Raw genomic sequence first — 17,929 nt, forward strand, 5'->3', positions numbered from 1 at the left:
GACAGACGACCACTGAAACAGCTTCAGTTTATTTTTGCCAAGTTTTTACACAAACCCACCACAGGATGGCAGCCATACTGTGCGATTGACATTGACAGTGACTACACGGGGAAGGGACTGCAATGGTGAATTCCCTCCTCGCTCCCACCTCAGCCGCTCATGCATCTTTACCACTGATATCAATTTAAGGAAGACAAGTGTCAAAGTCAATGACAGTAAAGGTTTTGTCGGTTAAAGCAATAGCTCGCCTGGTAAAGCACAGCAACTGAGCAAAAAATACCCTGAATCATCGTATTCACAAACAAACAAACACGCACACGGACTGGTAAGAGACCGAATGGACTGTAAACACATTGGCATTCAGAATGATCAGCTAAGGTTGCACTCTATTATACAAGCTGATGGCAATTGCTAAACATGCAGCTGTATTGCAGATAAAAATGATTACATAAGCAAAGCGGGGTCAATAGACGAGTCAGAAAAATTCTGAGGCTGTAAACAAAACCAACAGATCCAGAGAACAGGAATAAGCAACCAGCCAGACACAGATGTGATCTCTGTTTGATCACCGTCACCCGGCGTAGCCACAAACAAAGGACTGAGCTTTCCCAGAAACATATCTTTTCATGCCTGGATACCGTGATCACGTCTGGTTTGATTATCTCACTGCTGACGTGCTGGGAGTTCTGATGTGCATAGAGAAGTACAGAATAAACCCACCATCCTCTCTCTCCCAACCCTCCCCCTGTAACCAAAACCGTGTTAGTTCCTAGCATTTATAATGTCCAAGCCCTTTTTTTTTTTTTTTCTTAAATGTTATTCTTCTTCTTTTTAATCCACCACTGAGGGATCCATCTTTTGCAGCAATCACACATCACACAAGGTTGCCGAAGGACGGCAAGAATATGAGCAGCCGGATCGATTCAACAGTTAGAAAACTCCCGGAGGCCACTGACCGATGGTGGGTGCGCTTTAGTGAACGGGTGTGCTGTCAGACATGTTCTTGACAGATGAACCAGGGCAGAGGGGGCCACATTTGATACACTAGGGAGGGGGGGAGGAATTTAGACAACTGAGCGACAATTAAACACCACCAGTATGCAGAAATGTGCATAGAGACACCTAACACACATGGTAGGTTGATACGTGTCGATAACAAGGGAGACTGGACTTTCTTGAACAACATCTTCTGATTCAAACATTTTGGATGAGGAGAAAATTGTCTTCAAGGAAATTCAGCTGTCTTTGTTTTAGTTTTGTTTTAGGACAGTGTACTTTCTCAGTGTGTTGAATCACACTCTATTCTCGATGTATGCATTTCTGCTAACTGCACAGATTATCTCAGCAGAAAGTCCTTTGTGTTGAAAGACAGTGGACGTGGTCGTCCCTCATTCTACTGAGGATGAAATATACGCCGGCAGACCTGATATTTAATAGGTCTTCAGTGCGGGATGAATAGAGCGCTGTCTCCCTCTGATGGTTTATGTAAATTTCAGGCAAATTTCTTTTCTATATCTCTAGATCGTCATCAAGAGAGCGTCTGAGGGCATTTAATGTGAGTTATGGTGAATCTTTCGAGCACTGGGCAGTGTGTTGGCATAAATTAAGACAACCGGACCAACCAGTGCAAGTCCCGTATTTTTAAAATGTGTGAACTTGCCCCGCAGGAAGGAAACGTTGCATCATCTGCGTCAGAAAGTGTTCACTCCCGAATCCATTTGAAATCTGTGGAAGTACAAGCGGCACCTCCAAAAGCAATATCCTCACTGCCTGCAGCAGACGCGACTTCAGGCTTTTCATCAGGAAAGTCAAAGGGAGCAGTCGGAGGTTATGTATCGAGGTGCTTCCCTTCTTAGAGGCGCTCTACGACTGTCTGGTAAACGAGAGACGGGGGGGGGGTTTAGGCCTGACACACGTGACAGACATCTTGTCAGTGTCCAGCCAGGATCACGTACAACACTGAGGCCTGAGGCGGCACCAGAGATTTTCTCTCTCTCGTGTGCGTCTTTCTTTGTCCTTTATTAATATTTCTCCACACCTCTGTGCTTCCGAAGTCAGATGGAGACATTTTGAACGGGGCTCGAGGTGAATACAGATAGACACACATTGCACAGACTGAAAATGTAGGCACTCATATTCTCATAGCCCTCATGCACGCAACACAAACACACACACAGATGCAGACACATTACAGTCTGATATGAAGGTGGATAGATCACCACTGTCACTGACAGGCAATGAAAAGACAGAAGAACAAGAAACACTGAAAAGGTAAAGGTACGAATCCACCAAATGGATCATTTTGTGCTTTATAATACGGTGTCATTTTGCATCAGACCGACTGCTAAGATAGAGACTTTTTCTCAGGACGGAATCATTCTTTTCTATTTGTCTTATTTGTTTCTTTTTTTTTTTTCTTTTTTTTTTCTCACTCTTGTCACTATGTACCACATTATGAGTCACAAGGGTGCACGTGCTGCCGGGCACTTTCACTGAATGAACTCTGACTACATTAGTCTCAAATCTGTGTCGTTAAGTGTAAATTTGAATGAACATGAGCAACGTCCACAATACATTAAGCTCTAAAGCACAGTTTTGTGAGTATTGTTTTGTTACGTCAACACTTAATGAGGACATCGTCACAATTTGGTTCACCTGGGAAAAAAATCTAAATAAAAAAACGTAATCAGATTACACCTTATTACCGCCACTAATATTAGTATGAATGTCATATACTAATACTTTGTGCTGTATTTACTGGCATTATATGACAGATTTTCAACATTATTGTTATTGCATGTTTAATCCTTTGTTCTCATTACTGCTTTGCTTGGACTCGGTTATCAACCATCGCTCGGTGAGACGAATACGTGTGTGTTAGTGCATTTGTGTGTGTATATGTGTGCGTAAAATGTCTTGTGTGATCTAGTCCGGTTTGTCACTAGTTGGGGCTCCTTGCTGCGTGAGCGTGTGCCAGTACTCGACTTTCTTCCCCTTGTTTTTGAGACACTCGAACCAGTGTTTGAGTCTCTGTCCGCTGGCGTTGATACCCAGCTCCACTCCACCTGCAAACAGAGAGGGAGGAGAACGGAGGAGAGTCAAGAGGGAGATAATTGGTTCGCCGAACGGAGGAGTGGTGGATGGAGACAGAAACTGAGAGGGAGTGGACAGATGAAAGAATGGGGAAAAAGTACTCGGATCTATAACAAAAATACCAACAAAACAATGTGAAGTTACTTTAAAAAGAGGGTTCAACCCTTCGGCAAGAGACATAAAATACAACTAAAGGGGCATTAATGGGATAATAGAAAATAAATTTACACTTGTGAGCGTAAAGTATTTAAAATAAAACCCCATGGTAAATTTGGATGGATGCCTGTCTTAGGTAAAAATCCTTATAGACTCCTGAAGCATCTCCAGGGAATCAAGACCAAGTATTTCTCTAAAAAAAGGGCCAAGAAACACTGGATTATTCTTTAACCTCCTTAGACCCTAAGAATCTGTAGAACCTAATAATAATGATAATAAAAAAGTATGATCTTTCAAAAGGAAGTAGTAGTTCAATAAACAATGTCCTCATATGTGGACACCGGGATCATTTTATTGTTTATATTATAATGAAGTCACCCAATGTGTGACAAGATATAAAACTGTTTATTTTAATACCTGAAGAAGGCTGAACAAAACTAGAATTGCAAACATTGAAGTCCCAGTGTCCTCAAAAGAGCCCTTATTAATTAGCGACATTGTAGCTCATTGCTATTGATAAAATTAGTTAAATTTGTAGATCATATCAAACTAGAAACATTAATAGACATAAATAAATATGTTTTAACTGTAGAATTTGATGGGGCTTTGTTCCTCATCCACTTTTGTCCTGTGATCATCATCAGAATGAATCCGCCCGCTATCATGATTCTACCGACTAGTGTCGGTACCTTTGCCACCAGACTAAAGCGTCCACTAATGAGGACAACGGGTTTAAATGAAGCAGAACGAGCTGCAATAAAACCTACAACTTAATATCCCCATACGAAGACGCAGGGTCTCAGGAGTTTAACAGCGAAATGTATCTCATTATGTGGGCGTATCAAACTTTTATGTGAATACTGAGCTGAAAATAAACAACTTGTTCTCAGATAAATCATATAAATGCAGCCGAGTCGACGTGCAGAGTGGCAGTGAATGTAAGCAGAGCACATCTCTGCTGCTGGTGGCGTCAGTGTTGTCTTGTTAAAATCTAATATTCAGTAAATGTCACTGAGCCGAGTCAGTAATGATGCGTACATCAACATCCGTGCCAACAAACAACAGAGGTGGCAAGTACAAGAGACTAAAGGCAAAATCCTCCAGGCTCAGAGGAAGAGATTCTGAAAATTATCTGGAGAATTACAAGAGAGAGAAATGCAGATGAAGCATGGTGCATTAGAGGAACGTCAGTGAGTGTGAACGTCATCGAGCATGCAGATTGCAGGGAATGAAGACACTGAGAAAGTGGGCAGAGGTGATGAAGGCGTTGGTGGAGAGACGCACTCTGAGACTAAGAGACGCTGGCAGTTGTCACACTGAGGTTATTACAGAGCCATTGCCTCGGCTGTGATTGCACAGTTAATGAAGCATGAAGTTTTAAACACGGCATTTTGGCAAGGCTGACTTCAAACGGCGCCTTAAAAAATGACAGCCGCGGGGCGAACACGGCTCGGTTGTTGATCTGCAACTTATCTGAGCTCGTGGCTGAACGCTGCCTGAGATGATGCGGGGCAGTCGGCGGCAGCCTCTGAGCTTTTCTGTCCCCTTCCCTCCAAAACACAGACGCACAACTTGTGGAGCAGGTCTGGACCTGTTGACAGGGTTTTCGATAGCACTTTGTCTCCTCCCACCACAACACTCCCAACGTGTCTGAACGGAGATTGATGGGGCGTTGGCGCCGCCCGCGGGCCGCTAGTGACAAACGAATGGTCAGCCATCCTGACACTCATTGGGGGACAGAAGACGGATGAGGGACCAGAGCCAGAGGAGATGACACAGACGGAGGAGAGGCTGACATACAGGCTGGTGAGCAGGTGTGCAGCAACACTCCCACAGGTTTAACTCCATTTTCCGCCCACTTATTTTTACACAAAGCCCTCCACTGCTGCAGACCTGTCTCTTTCGACCCATCCGTCCTGTGAACACGTACCTGTTGGTGGACCACGTACTGAGCACAGGCAACAAATGGAAATGTGTCGCACAAAGTTCTTGCTGACTCACGGAGCAGCGTCTGAATCGCTTACTTCCCACAGCGTTTTCCTCCTTTTGAGAAGCCGAGTCCAACAATTAGACCGGCTGAGCTCTACAGTCACGCCCTCTTCATTCAGCGACTGGCACAATGAGTGCAGGCGAAAATGTATTCAGAATTAGAACTAGTTTTGTCTGTTCTTTTTTCATTTTTCGCATGATTTTGCCCGACTGTAAATACTTTAGAACACAGGTGTCAGACATACAACCTGCAAGCCAATGAATTAATTTGCAAGACTTAGAAGATTGCACGTTTTCCAAGTGAATAATTGCTGTTACTAATTTGTCTTTAGTCAGAGAAGTGGACAGAACACAACACTAAAGCTGGATTTACATACACGGCCTACCTCCACAGTGCCCCACACTGCCCACTTTAAATCCCTATTTCCATTGCTAGAAGGTGGGCTGGACGAGGCCAATGGGATACTGTTCTGGGTACTTTTTAGTACCTCCTCTGTGGTCGGTCCGAAGTAGGTGAATTGGGGCCAAAAACTGGTCAGAAAAAAAAATCAGCGCCAGATACAAAGCAGGATGTTTTGGTTTTGACTAGAGAGATGAGTGTTTTAGATTTTTGAGTAAGCTGCTCACTTTTAACTTTATGGTATTGTGGCTTTTCTGTCCTTGCTGGGAGGAGACACTACACAGCAGGAGTTGGATGGGACATCTCAGAATGACAAGGTTCTCCAGCGGATCGCGGCTGAGGTGGCCAAACTTGGCTTCATCAGGACGGTATGAAGAAGGAGTATGAACAAATGAAGGAGAAACTTAAAAAAATGAAGGCCGATTATCAGGCAGCCGAGGGGCACAACAATACGAGTGGTGCTGATCGAAAGGTATGAGGAGATGGATGAGGAGATGGACGCGATATACGGCCGCAAACCATGGAGCGCCGGTCGGGAAGCATTAAACCGTTGACGCAGTCCTCCGGTAAGTTTTTATCTTTTATTATGTTCATTGTGTTCTGCTTGAAAGCTCATAACTACGGTTGTTTTCTTTCGTTCACTGGTTGTTGGAACATAACTTTACTGTGTAGCCCGCTGTTGCTAGTAGCAACAAGCATGGGTGTGGCTAAAGCCCACAAAATCGGGGGAGGTGGGGGTCACTCCTAAGCAGAAAAGGTAGTTAAAAAAAGCTGGGGAGGTGTGAGGTGGTGTGGAGGTAGGGTAGTGTATGGAAATCTGGCTTATGTGGCCCCCGAACTGAAATGAGTGTGACACCCCTGCTTTAGAGGAAGAATAAGCCTTAAGACTGAACATTTGAAACATAACCGGTAAGAGACTTACTGGGACTAAAGCATTTGTTTGGAATGCATCTTAATTTCTTTAAGATAAGATTAAGATCTTTAGGTACTTGGGATTAGTAGGAGCTAAGAAGTATAAAAAATAAGCATCCTTTTTTAATTGGAATAATTTAAAAGGACTTTGTCTCATCCACATACAGAAACAACTTAAACACACCCTGTTTAAATCAGGTTTCATTTCAACTATCAACACATTGTGGCTTGAACTGAACCTTTTGTCTTCCAGGTCCCACAGATATCTGTTTCCTACATTTAAGTATAATGTTCTGAATAGTGGAAACCTTTTATTTACAAGGCATAATAAAGTGGACCAACTAACTAAAAGACATAACGTAAAGCTTTGTCCTTGCAGAAGAATTGTTTAATCTCTTCGGTTCTGATTGCTTCCTTCTTCTTCTTGTTAACACAGATCTGCTGAACTGGTTTTGCTCATCAGCGACTCAGAACATAGCCAATAGCTCAACTGAAATAATTAGGAAAAGATTAATTAATTGAAGGTGTAATCGTTTGCTCGTAGGTAGATGAAACATCCCCTCTCTTCTTGTTTACTGATTGCTCTCTGGGCTTGATTTATTGCCGAAGTTTCGTCGTGTCCTTTTTCTCCTCTCTGTTTAGTGTTTTCCTCCCCTATCTAGAAAATCCCGCCTACTGCCATTTGACGTCCTCTATATATCCCGCTAAACCTTTTAGCCGCCTTGTTATTTCTCATGGTACACCAGTGCAATGAGATTGCGCTTCGCTCGGTGTCTTTATCAACTCGATTTCCCCATTATTTTTTGTCTCGTGTCATTTTTCTCTCAGCCCCAATTAACATAACTGACAGGCTGCCGTAGCCAAACCTGTAATGATAATGGTCAGGGGAATGGCTGTTATCTAGGGCTGTATGTTAGAATGATGGCCTTTTCTCCCAGCAGGGCTAATAACTCAATGGGCTTATCTAACAGCGGGTATCTCCCTCCAAGAGCGCCTCACACACACGTGCGCTCGCACATTAGACAAAGTAAAACGCTTTGATCCACGGGCCTTCAAGCTCAAAGGGTGGTAATCCATTCTCACTGTTCCTCCCCACTAGTTCTCCATCACTCCTTAATCTCCCACGTGCTCCACTGCCGTGATATACACGCCGTGCCACGCCAAAGCTGTTTAGCAGCCTGACGAAGCCGCAGCCATCTGATGTGCCAGCTCCATGAAGGATGTGCAGAAAAAAAAACATGTTTCTTTTTAAGTTACCCCCTCTCCATTTCCTGTTCCACTCCAACTCTCCTTCGCTCGCTCAATCGCTCTCCTCAAGCATCATAATTACCCCTCATCTCCCTGCGTTTCTTTTTCTCTGGCTCTGCCTTCTTTTTCATGTTCTCTGCAATTGCTCCCATTTCATTTAAAGGCTCTGCTACAGTTATGTTCTTCACTTCCATTGCCACACTACATATGTGTGTGTATATATATATATATATATATGTATGAATGTATATAGGCCTACCTATGAAGTCGTTGCTCATTCCCAAGTCGTAGTCCCACACAGAGATCTCCAGGGTTTTCTTTGCCAGCTGGTCCAAAGGTACTTCATATGAAAACTCCTGCGCAGGTGGTATACACAAGAGCATATTCATATCAATGATTCATAAATACAAGCTTGAATTCATCCCGATTCAACGCCTGTTCTGTAAAAATGCGAGGAGCAAGTGTGGGAGATGACAAATTTGAATGGGTTTTTATAAAGGTATGCCTAATTGCATGCTTCACAGTGCAGTTGCCAGGTCTATGGCAGTTATTTGTAGAGCAAGAGACAAGTTGTACCTCATTGAATTCAGGATTGAGAGTCTTTTTCTTCACTGTCGTCTTGTACTTGGACTTTTTCCCCATATCTGGCTGCAAAATGCTGAGAACAAAAAGAAGAAGAAGAAGATAAAGACAGTTCAGTGTTCAAGGCGTAGCTTTAGGAAAACAGTTTGCCAAGGGTTGGATAAAAAGACTGATAACAATCTATGCCACGTATGAAACTGCAGCTGGCAGATGATTAGCTTAGCTTTCAAAGACTAGGGGGCAGATGGGAAACAGGTAAGCCTTAAACTTCCATCTTTTTACAGGCTAACAAAGAGAAACAGCATGACTGGCTGAGCTTTAGAGTAGAGGTGTTGGTACGTGGATTATCTTACATACAGATGGATCTGGGGTCTGTTTGTAGTCTCCATGCTAAGCTAATAGCCGTGGCTTCAAATTCAACAGACAGACATGCGCGTGTCTGTGTTCTTATCTTACTTTAAGCTAGAAAGCAAACAAGGGTAAAAGAGTCTCAATCTTAATCTTAGTTAATTTCAATTTCTGGTTATCGGCCATAGATGTAGCACCGGAGCAGCACAGGACAAAGGTGGAAAATGTAAGGTTCACACGACGGAGGTCAAACAAGACCAAACTTTATTACTACTGAGATCAAAGTAGTAAATCCATGACTTTTCCTTTATCTTCTGCCCTGATGTGACGGCAAAGCTTTCAGAGCAGCCGAAACAAAGGGAAACAGAAAGTTTGCAAAAATTGTCTTTTTGAGAAAACTGTGACCCAGAAGTCTTGTGAACAAAGGCAAGGACAGTGACTGAGCGAAACAGGAAAGAGAAAGTAGACCACAGCAAGATCGTAATCAAGCAAGGATTTCGGAGGAGTGTACGCTCCAGCAAAGAGGCAACAGAAGGATCGCTGGAGGGCAATAAGAGTCGTCATCAGCATAAATTCCAAGTCAAGATGCTCAGACAGTGAGATATCTCACTCTCCCAGCCTCCTCCCGCCAGTGACGAATCCGGGCCTGACAGCTGATGCATGAGATGGGCTTGAGGCTGTCACTGCAGAGCTGGAATCAGAGCGAGTGAAGGATGGAGCGAAGGAGAAGGAACAGGAGCAGGAGGTGTGTTGGTAGAAAGCAAGGCAGCAAGGCGGCGGCGTCAAGTCTTGAGCTGCTCTAGGTTGGCTGCTGGAAGTGCCAGTTTTAATTATGTAAAGTGATCTAATTCATGATCTGGGCCAGTGCACCAAGCTGTAAATACGTAAGTGCACAGAATAAGTTTTTTGTGGTGAATATCTGAGAGATTTATCTGCTTCCTTAACTCCTAAATGCAGCCCTTTGATGACGGGCATGTATAGTTCATTAGAGCTGTTTTTTTTTTGTTTTTTTTTGTTGATGTTGTTTTTCTAGAAACAGCTGCTGACTCAAAAACAAAAAACAATGCGCAGAGAGATAAAACAATAAACTTAATAGAGAATTCGTCAGCAGTGTCTCAAACGTTCCTCTAGACTCTCTGGGGGTATCTACCCACTGGAAAGCCCCCCCCCCCGTAACTAGTTAGCATCAAAGGCTTTGTTTTTCTTCTGTTTGCATCCGTATCATCAGTAGGAACGCTAGTCTGACGTAACAGCTGCTGCAGCACAGTCACTTTGAGCCTGTTCAGACCTCGCATTGAGATCAGATCACATATAAGACAGGTGTGAACAAACCCAGGACACATTGAGATCACATCTGAGAGATCTGATCTCTGACCACATTTGGAGGTGGTCTGGGTCCCACGTGTCCACATTCCTCTCCTGGTAGTGTGAACACAACTCGTCCTGAATCACATTAACCTCAACAAGGGTGCTCCTGCTTCACTTATTCCTCATTCATTCAAAAAAAAACATACAATCGCTATTACAAATGATAAGAAAAGGAAAGAGCACCACAAGTGATGTTTGTTCATTAGCACTGAAAGCCCTTTGAAATATTCTGTCTTTGTAGCTGTTAACAAACTAAAAATTAAATGAATCTAAGTAAGAATTTACAAAGGAAAGTACTCAGTTCTGGAGCAGCAGTAGATCCATTAGAGACATCGGCTGTTAAAATCTCTGTGTTTATTTGCATAAAGAGTGTGAAACTGAGAATTGATCAGGAGACGCATGTTAACGCCAAGTCTGAAGACAACTACTTGTATCTGGTCGCTTGTGGTTGGACAGCCCAGAGCAGATGTTGCTGTAAGGTTTTAGTCTTGCAAGACACTCAACAACGTCACAACAAAATCTTGCACACCAAATCCTTGTGTTAAAGAGAGGTATGACAACGACCATACAACATTTACTTTTTGCCAACGTGGCACAAAGTTGTATGTTTGAGCCGACACAAAGTGATGTCTGGCAACAAAGTAAAAGGGGGAAAAAAATGTTCAAAAGGTAATTAAAACTTCAGCTTTAATTCATGTGTTTGACCAAGTGCCACTGCAGAGGAGCTAAATACTACCTCAGAAATAATATCGTTCTCAGTTCACATACAAGGCTACATATAAACATATACATTTGATTTTAAAGCTTATCATTTTTAACAGCTGTGTTTCTCCAGTGAACCTGAAAACGGAGACTTTCACACAGTGTTTTTCTGCTAAAGAACTAAAGTAGGAGCTAATAAAAAAAAGACTTCCTCCACCAATCCACTTACACAAATTAAGAAAAAGTGGCACATTCTTTATTAACCAGAGCTCCTGCCCACTAATAATACTGTTAAACCCCAGTTACACTGTGGTTGTGCCACTCAACATCACTTTAAAAGATGATTTTCACCATGAGCTACGTGATCGGCATTGATCCTCAAGTATACCTGGCTCTCACACAATGATCTGACTGCCTCCACAAGAAGAAAGAAAAAGGAAACCTGCAGAAAAGAATGAATCAATTGAGAGTGTCAGACAAACAAAAGCAGCTGTTTGACCGGCAGCATGTGAGAGGGAGAGGTGAAAGCCTTGGGGACGTCTCGGCCCGAGCTTCGCCAAACAGCCTTTTACGTGCGGCTCGGAGGCAGCTCAGTCTGGAGAATTCCAATTTCCAGAACAACAAAACCCTTATTTGACACCAACATTCATAATTGTGACAGCCTAAATGAAAAATTGCAGGCTGTATAGAAGCAACTAAACTACGCTCAAATTAACCAGAGAAAATTCAACGTGAAGAATCATTCATACCACAGGAGGCTGGGCCACAGAGATACGGGAGGATTATCCCTTCAGTTTTTTTGAAAAAACGCTTTCTTAAAATGTGGGTTGTTCACTGTCGAACACTGAACGCCAGCAAACTAACCAGCCACATGTGCACGGGCTCTACGCTTCCACTATTTTAGCTCCGTCTCACCAGCCTGCACTGACTGATAAGGTTAATGGGGAACAGCAGCTGTTGTTGACAGAGGTTAAATACTGTTTACAAGACAAACTGAGAGGAAAACTCACTCCACTTAAGGGTGGATGAAAAAAACGGGAACATCTGCCTGAAGCCATGACGAGATACACCAATCAGGCATAACATTATGACCACCTTCCTAATATTGCATCGCAGAAAACAGTTGTGACTCGTTAGAGGATGGCATGGGTCTTCTGAGGGTGTCGCAACAGTCTGTGTTGTCTGGCAACAGGACGTTGTTAGTGAGGGGGTCATATGGGTTTAATGGAGGGAAATCTGTGCATCATCCCACACATACTTCATCATGTGTTGTTAAATTACCTTAAATAGACACAACAGCACAAATTCTCGAACTTGCACGTCGCATCTGTAAATAGTTCATGACACCTTTTCTTCACCTCATTTGCCTGAGTCCAAAATATGAACCCTGACGTCAAAAGTCCCATGACAACCTGATAAATCTCTAACAGTTTGGTGGATAATGTCGTCCTGATAAGCTTAGGTGAGAATTTGACAAAAAAACAAAAAAAAAAACAAGAGCAGAGCAGTTCTGTAAATAAACAAAAGAAACAACACAACAACTGAAAAGTGACAGACAGAAAGACGACGGAACCAAAAATAAGTGACAATTAGAAAACGAGAGCTAAATATATGCCTGCAGCAGAGAGGACTCACGGTTTTTATTTCACTCAAGAGCTCAGCAAGAAAACAGAGATAACACTGTGGAGCGTGCTTAGTCAGCAGGAAATCTCTGAAGTGTTGTTGCACTTTTCTGACTTCACGTGTCTGACTTAATAATCTACCTTTTAAATATTTATGTGTCAAAAGCCGTGGAGAAAACCGCGGGCCCTCCTGAAAGATGTAAACTCCATTAGTTTTTAAAATGCTAATTTATCCTTTTAAAAGGAAGACAAATTAGTTTTGACCCTGTGTCATTTGAATGGGTCTAAATCCCCATGAGTCACAGGGAGAAAAATAAATAAATAAATGGAACAAGTCTTCTGGACAAATGCACTGACATAGACGCGCGAAACGGACGCACACAAACACACACACCTATCCTCTTCAGACTGCTGGTGGTGCAGATGCATGACATCAACACTCTTACAGGGAAGTCATTTAGAGAGCTAAGCAAATTAATTCCTGTGGATTTAATTGCTCGGTTACTGTTGAGATACCAGAAATACCTTCAAGCCCCATTTTAGACTTGTATAAAGTTAACTGCACAAAAAGTTTATTAATATTTGATTGTCTAGCAAAGACCATAGGTCTTCAAGAGGGGGTTGGAGGTACTGCAGAGGGGTCGCAGAATCTTTGGTTGATTATATTACATAATTTTTCTATATTTTAATTATTCCCACAAATTTAAATATCTTTAAATGCACATTAACATAGTCACATATTTTAGTGAAGGCATAAATGGAGGCAGAAGATCTTTCAGTCAGCAAGCTAACAGTGCATGATATATACAGTATACGTATGTTTATGTTTATGGCAGTTGCACAACCTACTGTTGCACATGTTAAATAAAAAAATGAATATTTGAATCTGTATTATGTGAATAGCATGATATTGAATATGCAAAATGATGATAAATACCACTTTAATACAGAACAAATATAGTAGGTAGGGGGTCTCTATTTAATCTCTCCATCAGTTTAAAGGTCCTTGGCCTGAAAAACGTTGAAGACCCCTGCATGGACTGTATATAAATATGTACAACTTCCCCTTAACTTCTCAGTAAAATGGTCATGTACTACCTAAAACGACTTGAAAAGGGTTTATTTGATGTGTATTTTAGTGTTTTAGTTCAGCCCAAATCCCATCCATTGACATGCAAGAGGTGGAGCTCTACTTTGTTCCGCTTCACTTTTGAGGAGCTGTTCCGTCGTCCATCTTTACACTGTCTGTGGTCTATAGTAGGACGCATTAAGTTGAACATGTTCTGCAGCTTGTCTGAAACAAGGTGAAAGACTCTAATAGAAAAAAACACAGCAAGCACAAAAGGTGAATGAAAATAAAACAGAGCAACTCAAGTTCCAGAGATTACAACCAGATCAGAGAAGTGGTTTGAACAAATGAACTAGTCTGTGCAGAGAAGCAGGAGTCGGAGCAAGCTTGCAGAACAATACGTAGATACAAGAGAAAATTAAATGGACAAAGGCAATCAAGAGCCAGTTGTTACATTGGACACATTTAAAAAGTTTCACTTGAACATACAATAAAGACAAGAGCCACGCGTTCTACACTTCAGAAATGATCCAACTCCTCGGGGAAACAAAAAGACCAACCAAAATCTATTAACTGGGAAACTAGCAAGATCTACCAACTGTTGTACAGAGCTGGCCTCTCCCGAATCATGCTGCTCAGTTGCTCCACAGTTAATTAATTTTTTTTTTCTTCTGCTACAGATGCTCAGTCTTACCCACAATTTATGCACCTCCCCACAAGGAGGACAGAAAATTGCCAACAGTAATTGTAGCTGCCTCTTTTCTTCACTTGAGACTTCTTAGTGCTGGAAGCATAACTGTGTGACTCCTTCTATCCTCCACAGACCAATGGGTCATCTCAGGCATTCAAGTAAGTCTGCGCTCACAATCCTGAGAAGATGCATGACATTTTCTTCACAGATCTACTCAGAGAATGGTGCTACGGGTAACTGCGGGGATGCACGGGCTCTCAGAGGAGCTGATGTGCAAAAGTTGGGAATCTCAAAGTGTCAAGCAGCGCTGCGTGTCAGACGAGCTCAGTGGCTGGTTCAGCTTCCTGTCAAGAGTCTTGTTTCACAGCAGAAAAAAATAAATACATATCAAGTGTGAAGACTAAAAGAAAACAGTCAAGAGAGCATGTTTGAATGAACGACTGTTCCAGCTACGTATCACACAAAATGACCATCATCTTCAGAATAAAAACTGCTTTTGAGCCTTTAATAACTTGGCGCTCCTTCCACCTTGAAGCCTCCCACTGCTGGAGGTGGCGTCGGTTACGGGATCGTTGTCCTGTGTGGGAGCACTCAACCCCGGCACTGTTGATATTTAGGTGCAGCAGGCAGATCGGAGATGGAGCTGTGTGGGTTTTACCTGTCAGCGTCCATGCCTCAGGCTGGCTCAGGCACACAGTGTTAGACACTTTGCATCTCCCCAGTTGTGTGTTTTAGACTTTGAGGAGTCCTGCACTAGTCACTGAGTGGTACATCATGATCCAGAGAAGGAAGCTGCATCCACCTCCATCCTGCAGAGTGATCAACACCCTGTTGTGTCTTAGAGACGCTCACTGACTCATCATCCTACTTCCACTCATAGCTGATGTGTTTGTTAGTCGCTGTACCGTGTCGGGCTTATTCTGACTTCATATTTCTGTCCCTAAATCCGAATGAGACCTGGAATGTGGCCCATGCATATGGGTTTAATAGGTCTGTGGGTGTTGTACCAAGCTGGTGTCACAACACAGGATCTGCCTACGCCCCCTCAAGTCTGTTGAGGAGATACGTGCTAAAGGAATATCACAACGCCCTCTCCATTCAACGAGAGCCGCTGACGCGGAGACAACTCGCACGTCTGTTCATCAATATCTGACTCACATTTTGACGAAAGGGTCAGAGTAGCCGTTGGAGTCCATGGCGGCCAGATGGGCGCAGCGTATGATCCCAACCAGCAGGCAGCTCTTCTCTGTGTTATAGCACAGCGACACCAGGATGCGGCCACGCTGGGGACACAAACAGCAACCGTGTCAGACGCAGCACCTGTTCCTGCCCTGACATTTCACTCCTCACACACGGCCGCATCCTGCCGCTGGATCAGCAAGCTTTTCACACAAAACAACACATGCGAATAAACAATGAGATGAAATGAAACTAAAGATTAAAATAGATTACTTGTGATGTGTCGCAATATTTTGGATGTAGCGTGTGTCTGGAGGTTTTGAATCAAAGCTTGTAATTAAAGCTCTTATCTGAGCGGCGCAAAATGACTCCGCTCCCTTCTCCTTTTAATCTCCATGTTGAACCATAAACTGAGTCTAATCAGAGACCAAAAAGCTATTAGCCTCTGTCTCTAAAATCATGAAGAGCAATGAGATAGGGGGTGAAGCGCTGGATGGGCAGCGCTGCTGTGATTTACTAACTGTTGCTACAGGGTGGCCAGGTGAGTAGCGACCGTGCACGCTGTTAACGCTCATGCCTCGGTCACAGATCCTGATTAAAGGATGACAGATTAGACTCGGCGGAAAGACGGGAGCATTTGTAAGATATGTGTGGGGAGTAATAGGGAATCACAGAGAGCCGCGGTTTGGCTGGAAATTACACTAATAAGATAAAAGTGAAGTTGATGATGGTGTTACCTCCTCCTCCGCCACGACGGCTCCCTGGGCCTCTGTTTGATTGTTGGCTTCTTTATTCTGACGTGAGGCAGAGAGAGACAGAGGGAGATCAAAGAGATTGCCTGCAGAGCCTCCAGATAAATATCTAACACACAATATAACGTAGCATTTGAAATTGATGCCTGGCAGCCTCTCGGCAAATATTGAACAAATAAAATGGGATTCATCTTCACACACACAGATCAGGCATAACATTATGACCACCTTGCTAATATTGTGTAGGTCTTCCTTGTAAATGCGAGAATGGACATGGACATGGGCCTTCTGAGGGTGTCCCGTGGTGTCTGGAAACAGGATGTTTGAGTCCTGTGATTTGAGGAGAGGGGCCTCAAATACTTGACCAGTTTGAGATCTAGTGAATTTGATTTCATCTTTTTTAGGTTGTTCTTAAATCATTTTTTCTGCATCTGCCTGCCTGCGTCTGTCATTGCTATGGGATGGAGGTGCCTGGTCTGGTCTAGGTGAGTGGTGCATGCCACCTAATTTCCCTTCGTGGATGAATAAAGTAATCTATCTATCTATCTATCTATCTATCTATCTATCTATCTATCTATCTATCTTTCTATCTATCTATGTCTAAGTAACATACACACTAATGTCAGCTCCAAACGTTTCCAGCTGAACACTGAACTGTCACAAGACAATCAATGTTACTGAATTCAACCTATCAGTGGTTTTAATGTTTTGGCTGATCGGTGTACAAGACGTCACACACATGTGAATGTAAATACTGTTACCTGTGCAATTCTCTCCAGGCCCATATTGTAGCGCTTGTTCTCGCCCTCTCTCAGCTTCTTCAGAGCCACTCTCACCTCTCCGATGAATTCATTTCGTCCGAGCCTGTCCATGTCACATACACATAGTCTTCGCACCCACACGCGAACGCAAACGCACGGGAAAGAAAAGCAGACGAGTGAGATTCGGATGAGCCCTGACACTGCTCCTTATTGTGTACACTGAGCCAAATATATCCAAAGTGCCTCTGAACAGTCAATCAGCTCCTCCATCTGCAGCATCAGACGAGGGCCCGGCGGTTTCTCACAAGCAGCCCCGCGAATGGAAAGTCGCGTGATTGCTGAAGAGTATGAACGTTTTCAGACCATTTCAATCACTTCATTCTTTTTTTTTTACTACCACCAGTCTCTAATTTGTCATAACTGAAACATGTCAGGAAGAAAGACGTTGTTTAAATCAAGCAGTCTGACTTTTCTTTTTTTTTCTTTTTTTTTCTCAGGGTGGAAAGGAAATAAAGACGACGTGATGTATGCTGGTAAAATAAATTATGAATACTGGTATTTGCGTCGCTACACTACTTTTCTTCCACGTAGTGTGCTTACTCAAATTGACGTTTGATGAAGGGCGATTACATCAGCAACACTAGATTCTTCACAGCCCATCATCTGCTGCAATACTCCCTCTGTGTTCAGATATTCCCAGATGGACTGTTGCAGCTTGATTTTCTCCTCGCTCTTCGCTCTCTCATCCTCAACCTTTCTCCATCTCATCACACACACACACACACACACACCTTCCTCCTCTTTCTGTTCTCTTCCTGTCTCTCTGACATTTGGGCATTTGACATGCTGGTTCCAGCCTTTTAGTCATAACTGATGAGTATCTCTAGCAGGAGCTTCAGAATAGCTCTGACTCACCAGCACGGCTGTCAGATGATTTATATCCCTTTGCTCTGTCATACAAGTAGGGTGTCTGCCATGAGACCAGCGTTGCAGTGGCATGTGACACCAGCTCTGCCCAAAGTGTCGCCGTTTGCTGTGCGAATTCTCCATCCGGTAC

At 43.1% G+C, this 17,929-nt stretch overlaps 1 protein-coding gene across 1 annotated transcript in view; it reads right to left on the reverse strand.

Annotated features, from left to right (window-relative positions):
• Positions 1-13: 13 nt before the first annotated feature.
• doc2d (double C2-like domains, delta) overlaps positions 14-17,929 on the reverse strand; it is a 35,151-nt gene continuing 17,235 nt past the window's right edge. Inside the window, exons 6-11 of the mRNA XM_047578948.1 lie at positions 16,873-16,999; positions 16,097-16,153; positions 15,339-15,463; positions 8,375-8,456; positions 8,058-8,154; positions 14-3,065 (exon numbers count right to left, since the gene is read on the reverse strand). Of these exons, the coding sequence (XP_047434904.1) occupies positions 2,926-3,065; positions 8,058-8,154; positions 8,375-8,456; positions 15,339-15,463; positions 16,097-16,153; positions 16,873-16,999 (628 nt within the window). The 3' untranslated portion in view covers positions 14-2,925. The remainder of the gene's footprint in view (positions 3,066-8,057; positions 8,155-8,374; positions 8,457-15,338; positions 15,464-16,096; positions 16,154-16,872; positions 17,000-17,929) is intronic.

Source organism: Mugil cephalus, chromosome 2 (assembly GCF_022458985.1).
Source record: "Mugil cephalus isolate CIBA_MC_2020 chromosome 2, CIBA_Mcephalus_1.1, whole genome shotgun sequence".
NCBI classification, from domain to species: domain Eukaryota; kingdom Metazoa; phylum Chordata; class Actinopteri; order Mugiliformes; family Mugilidae; genus Mugil; species Mugil cephalus.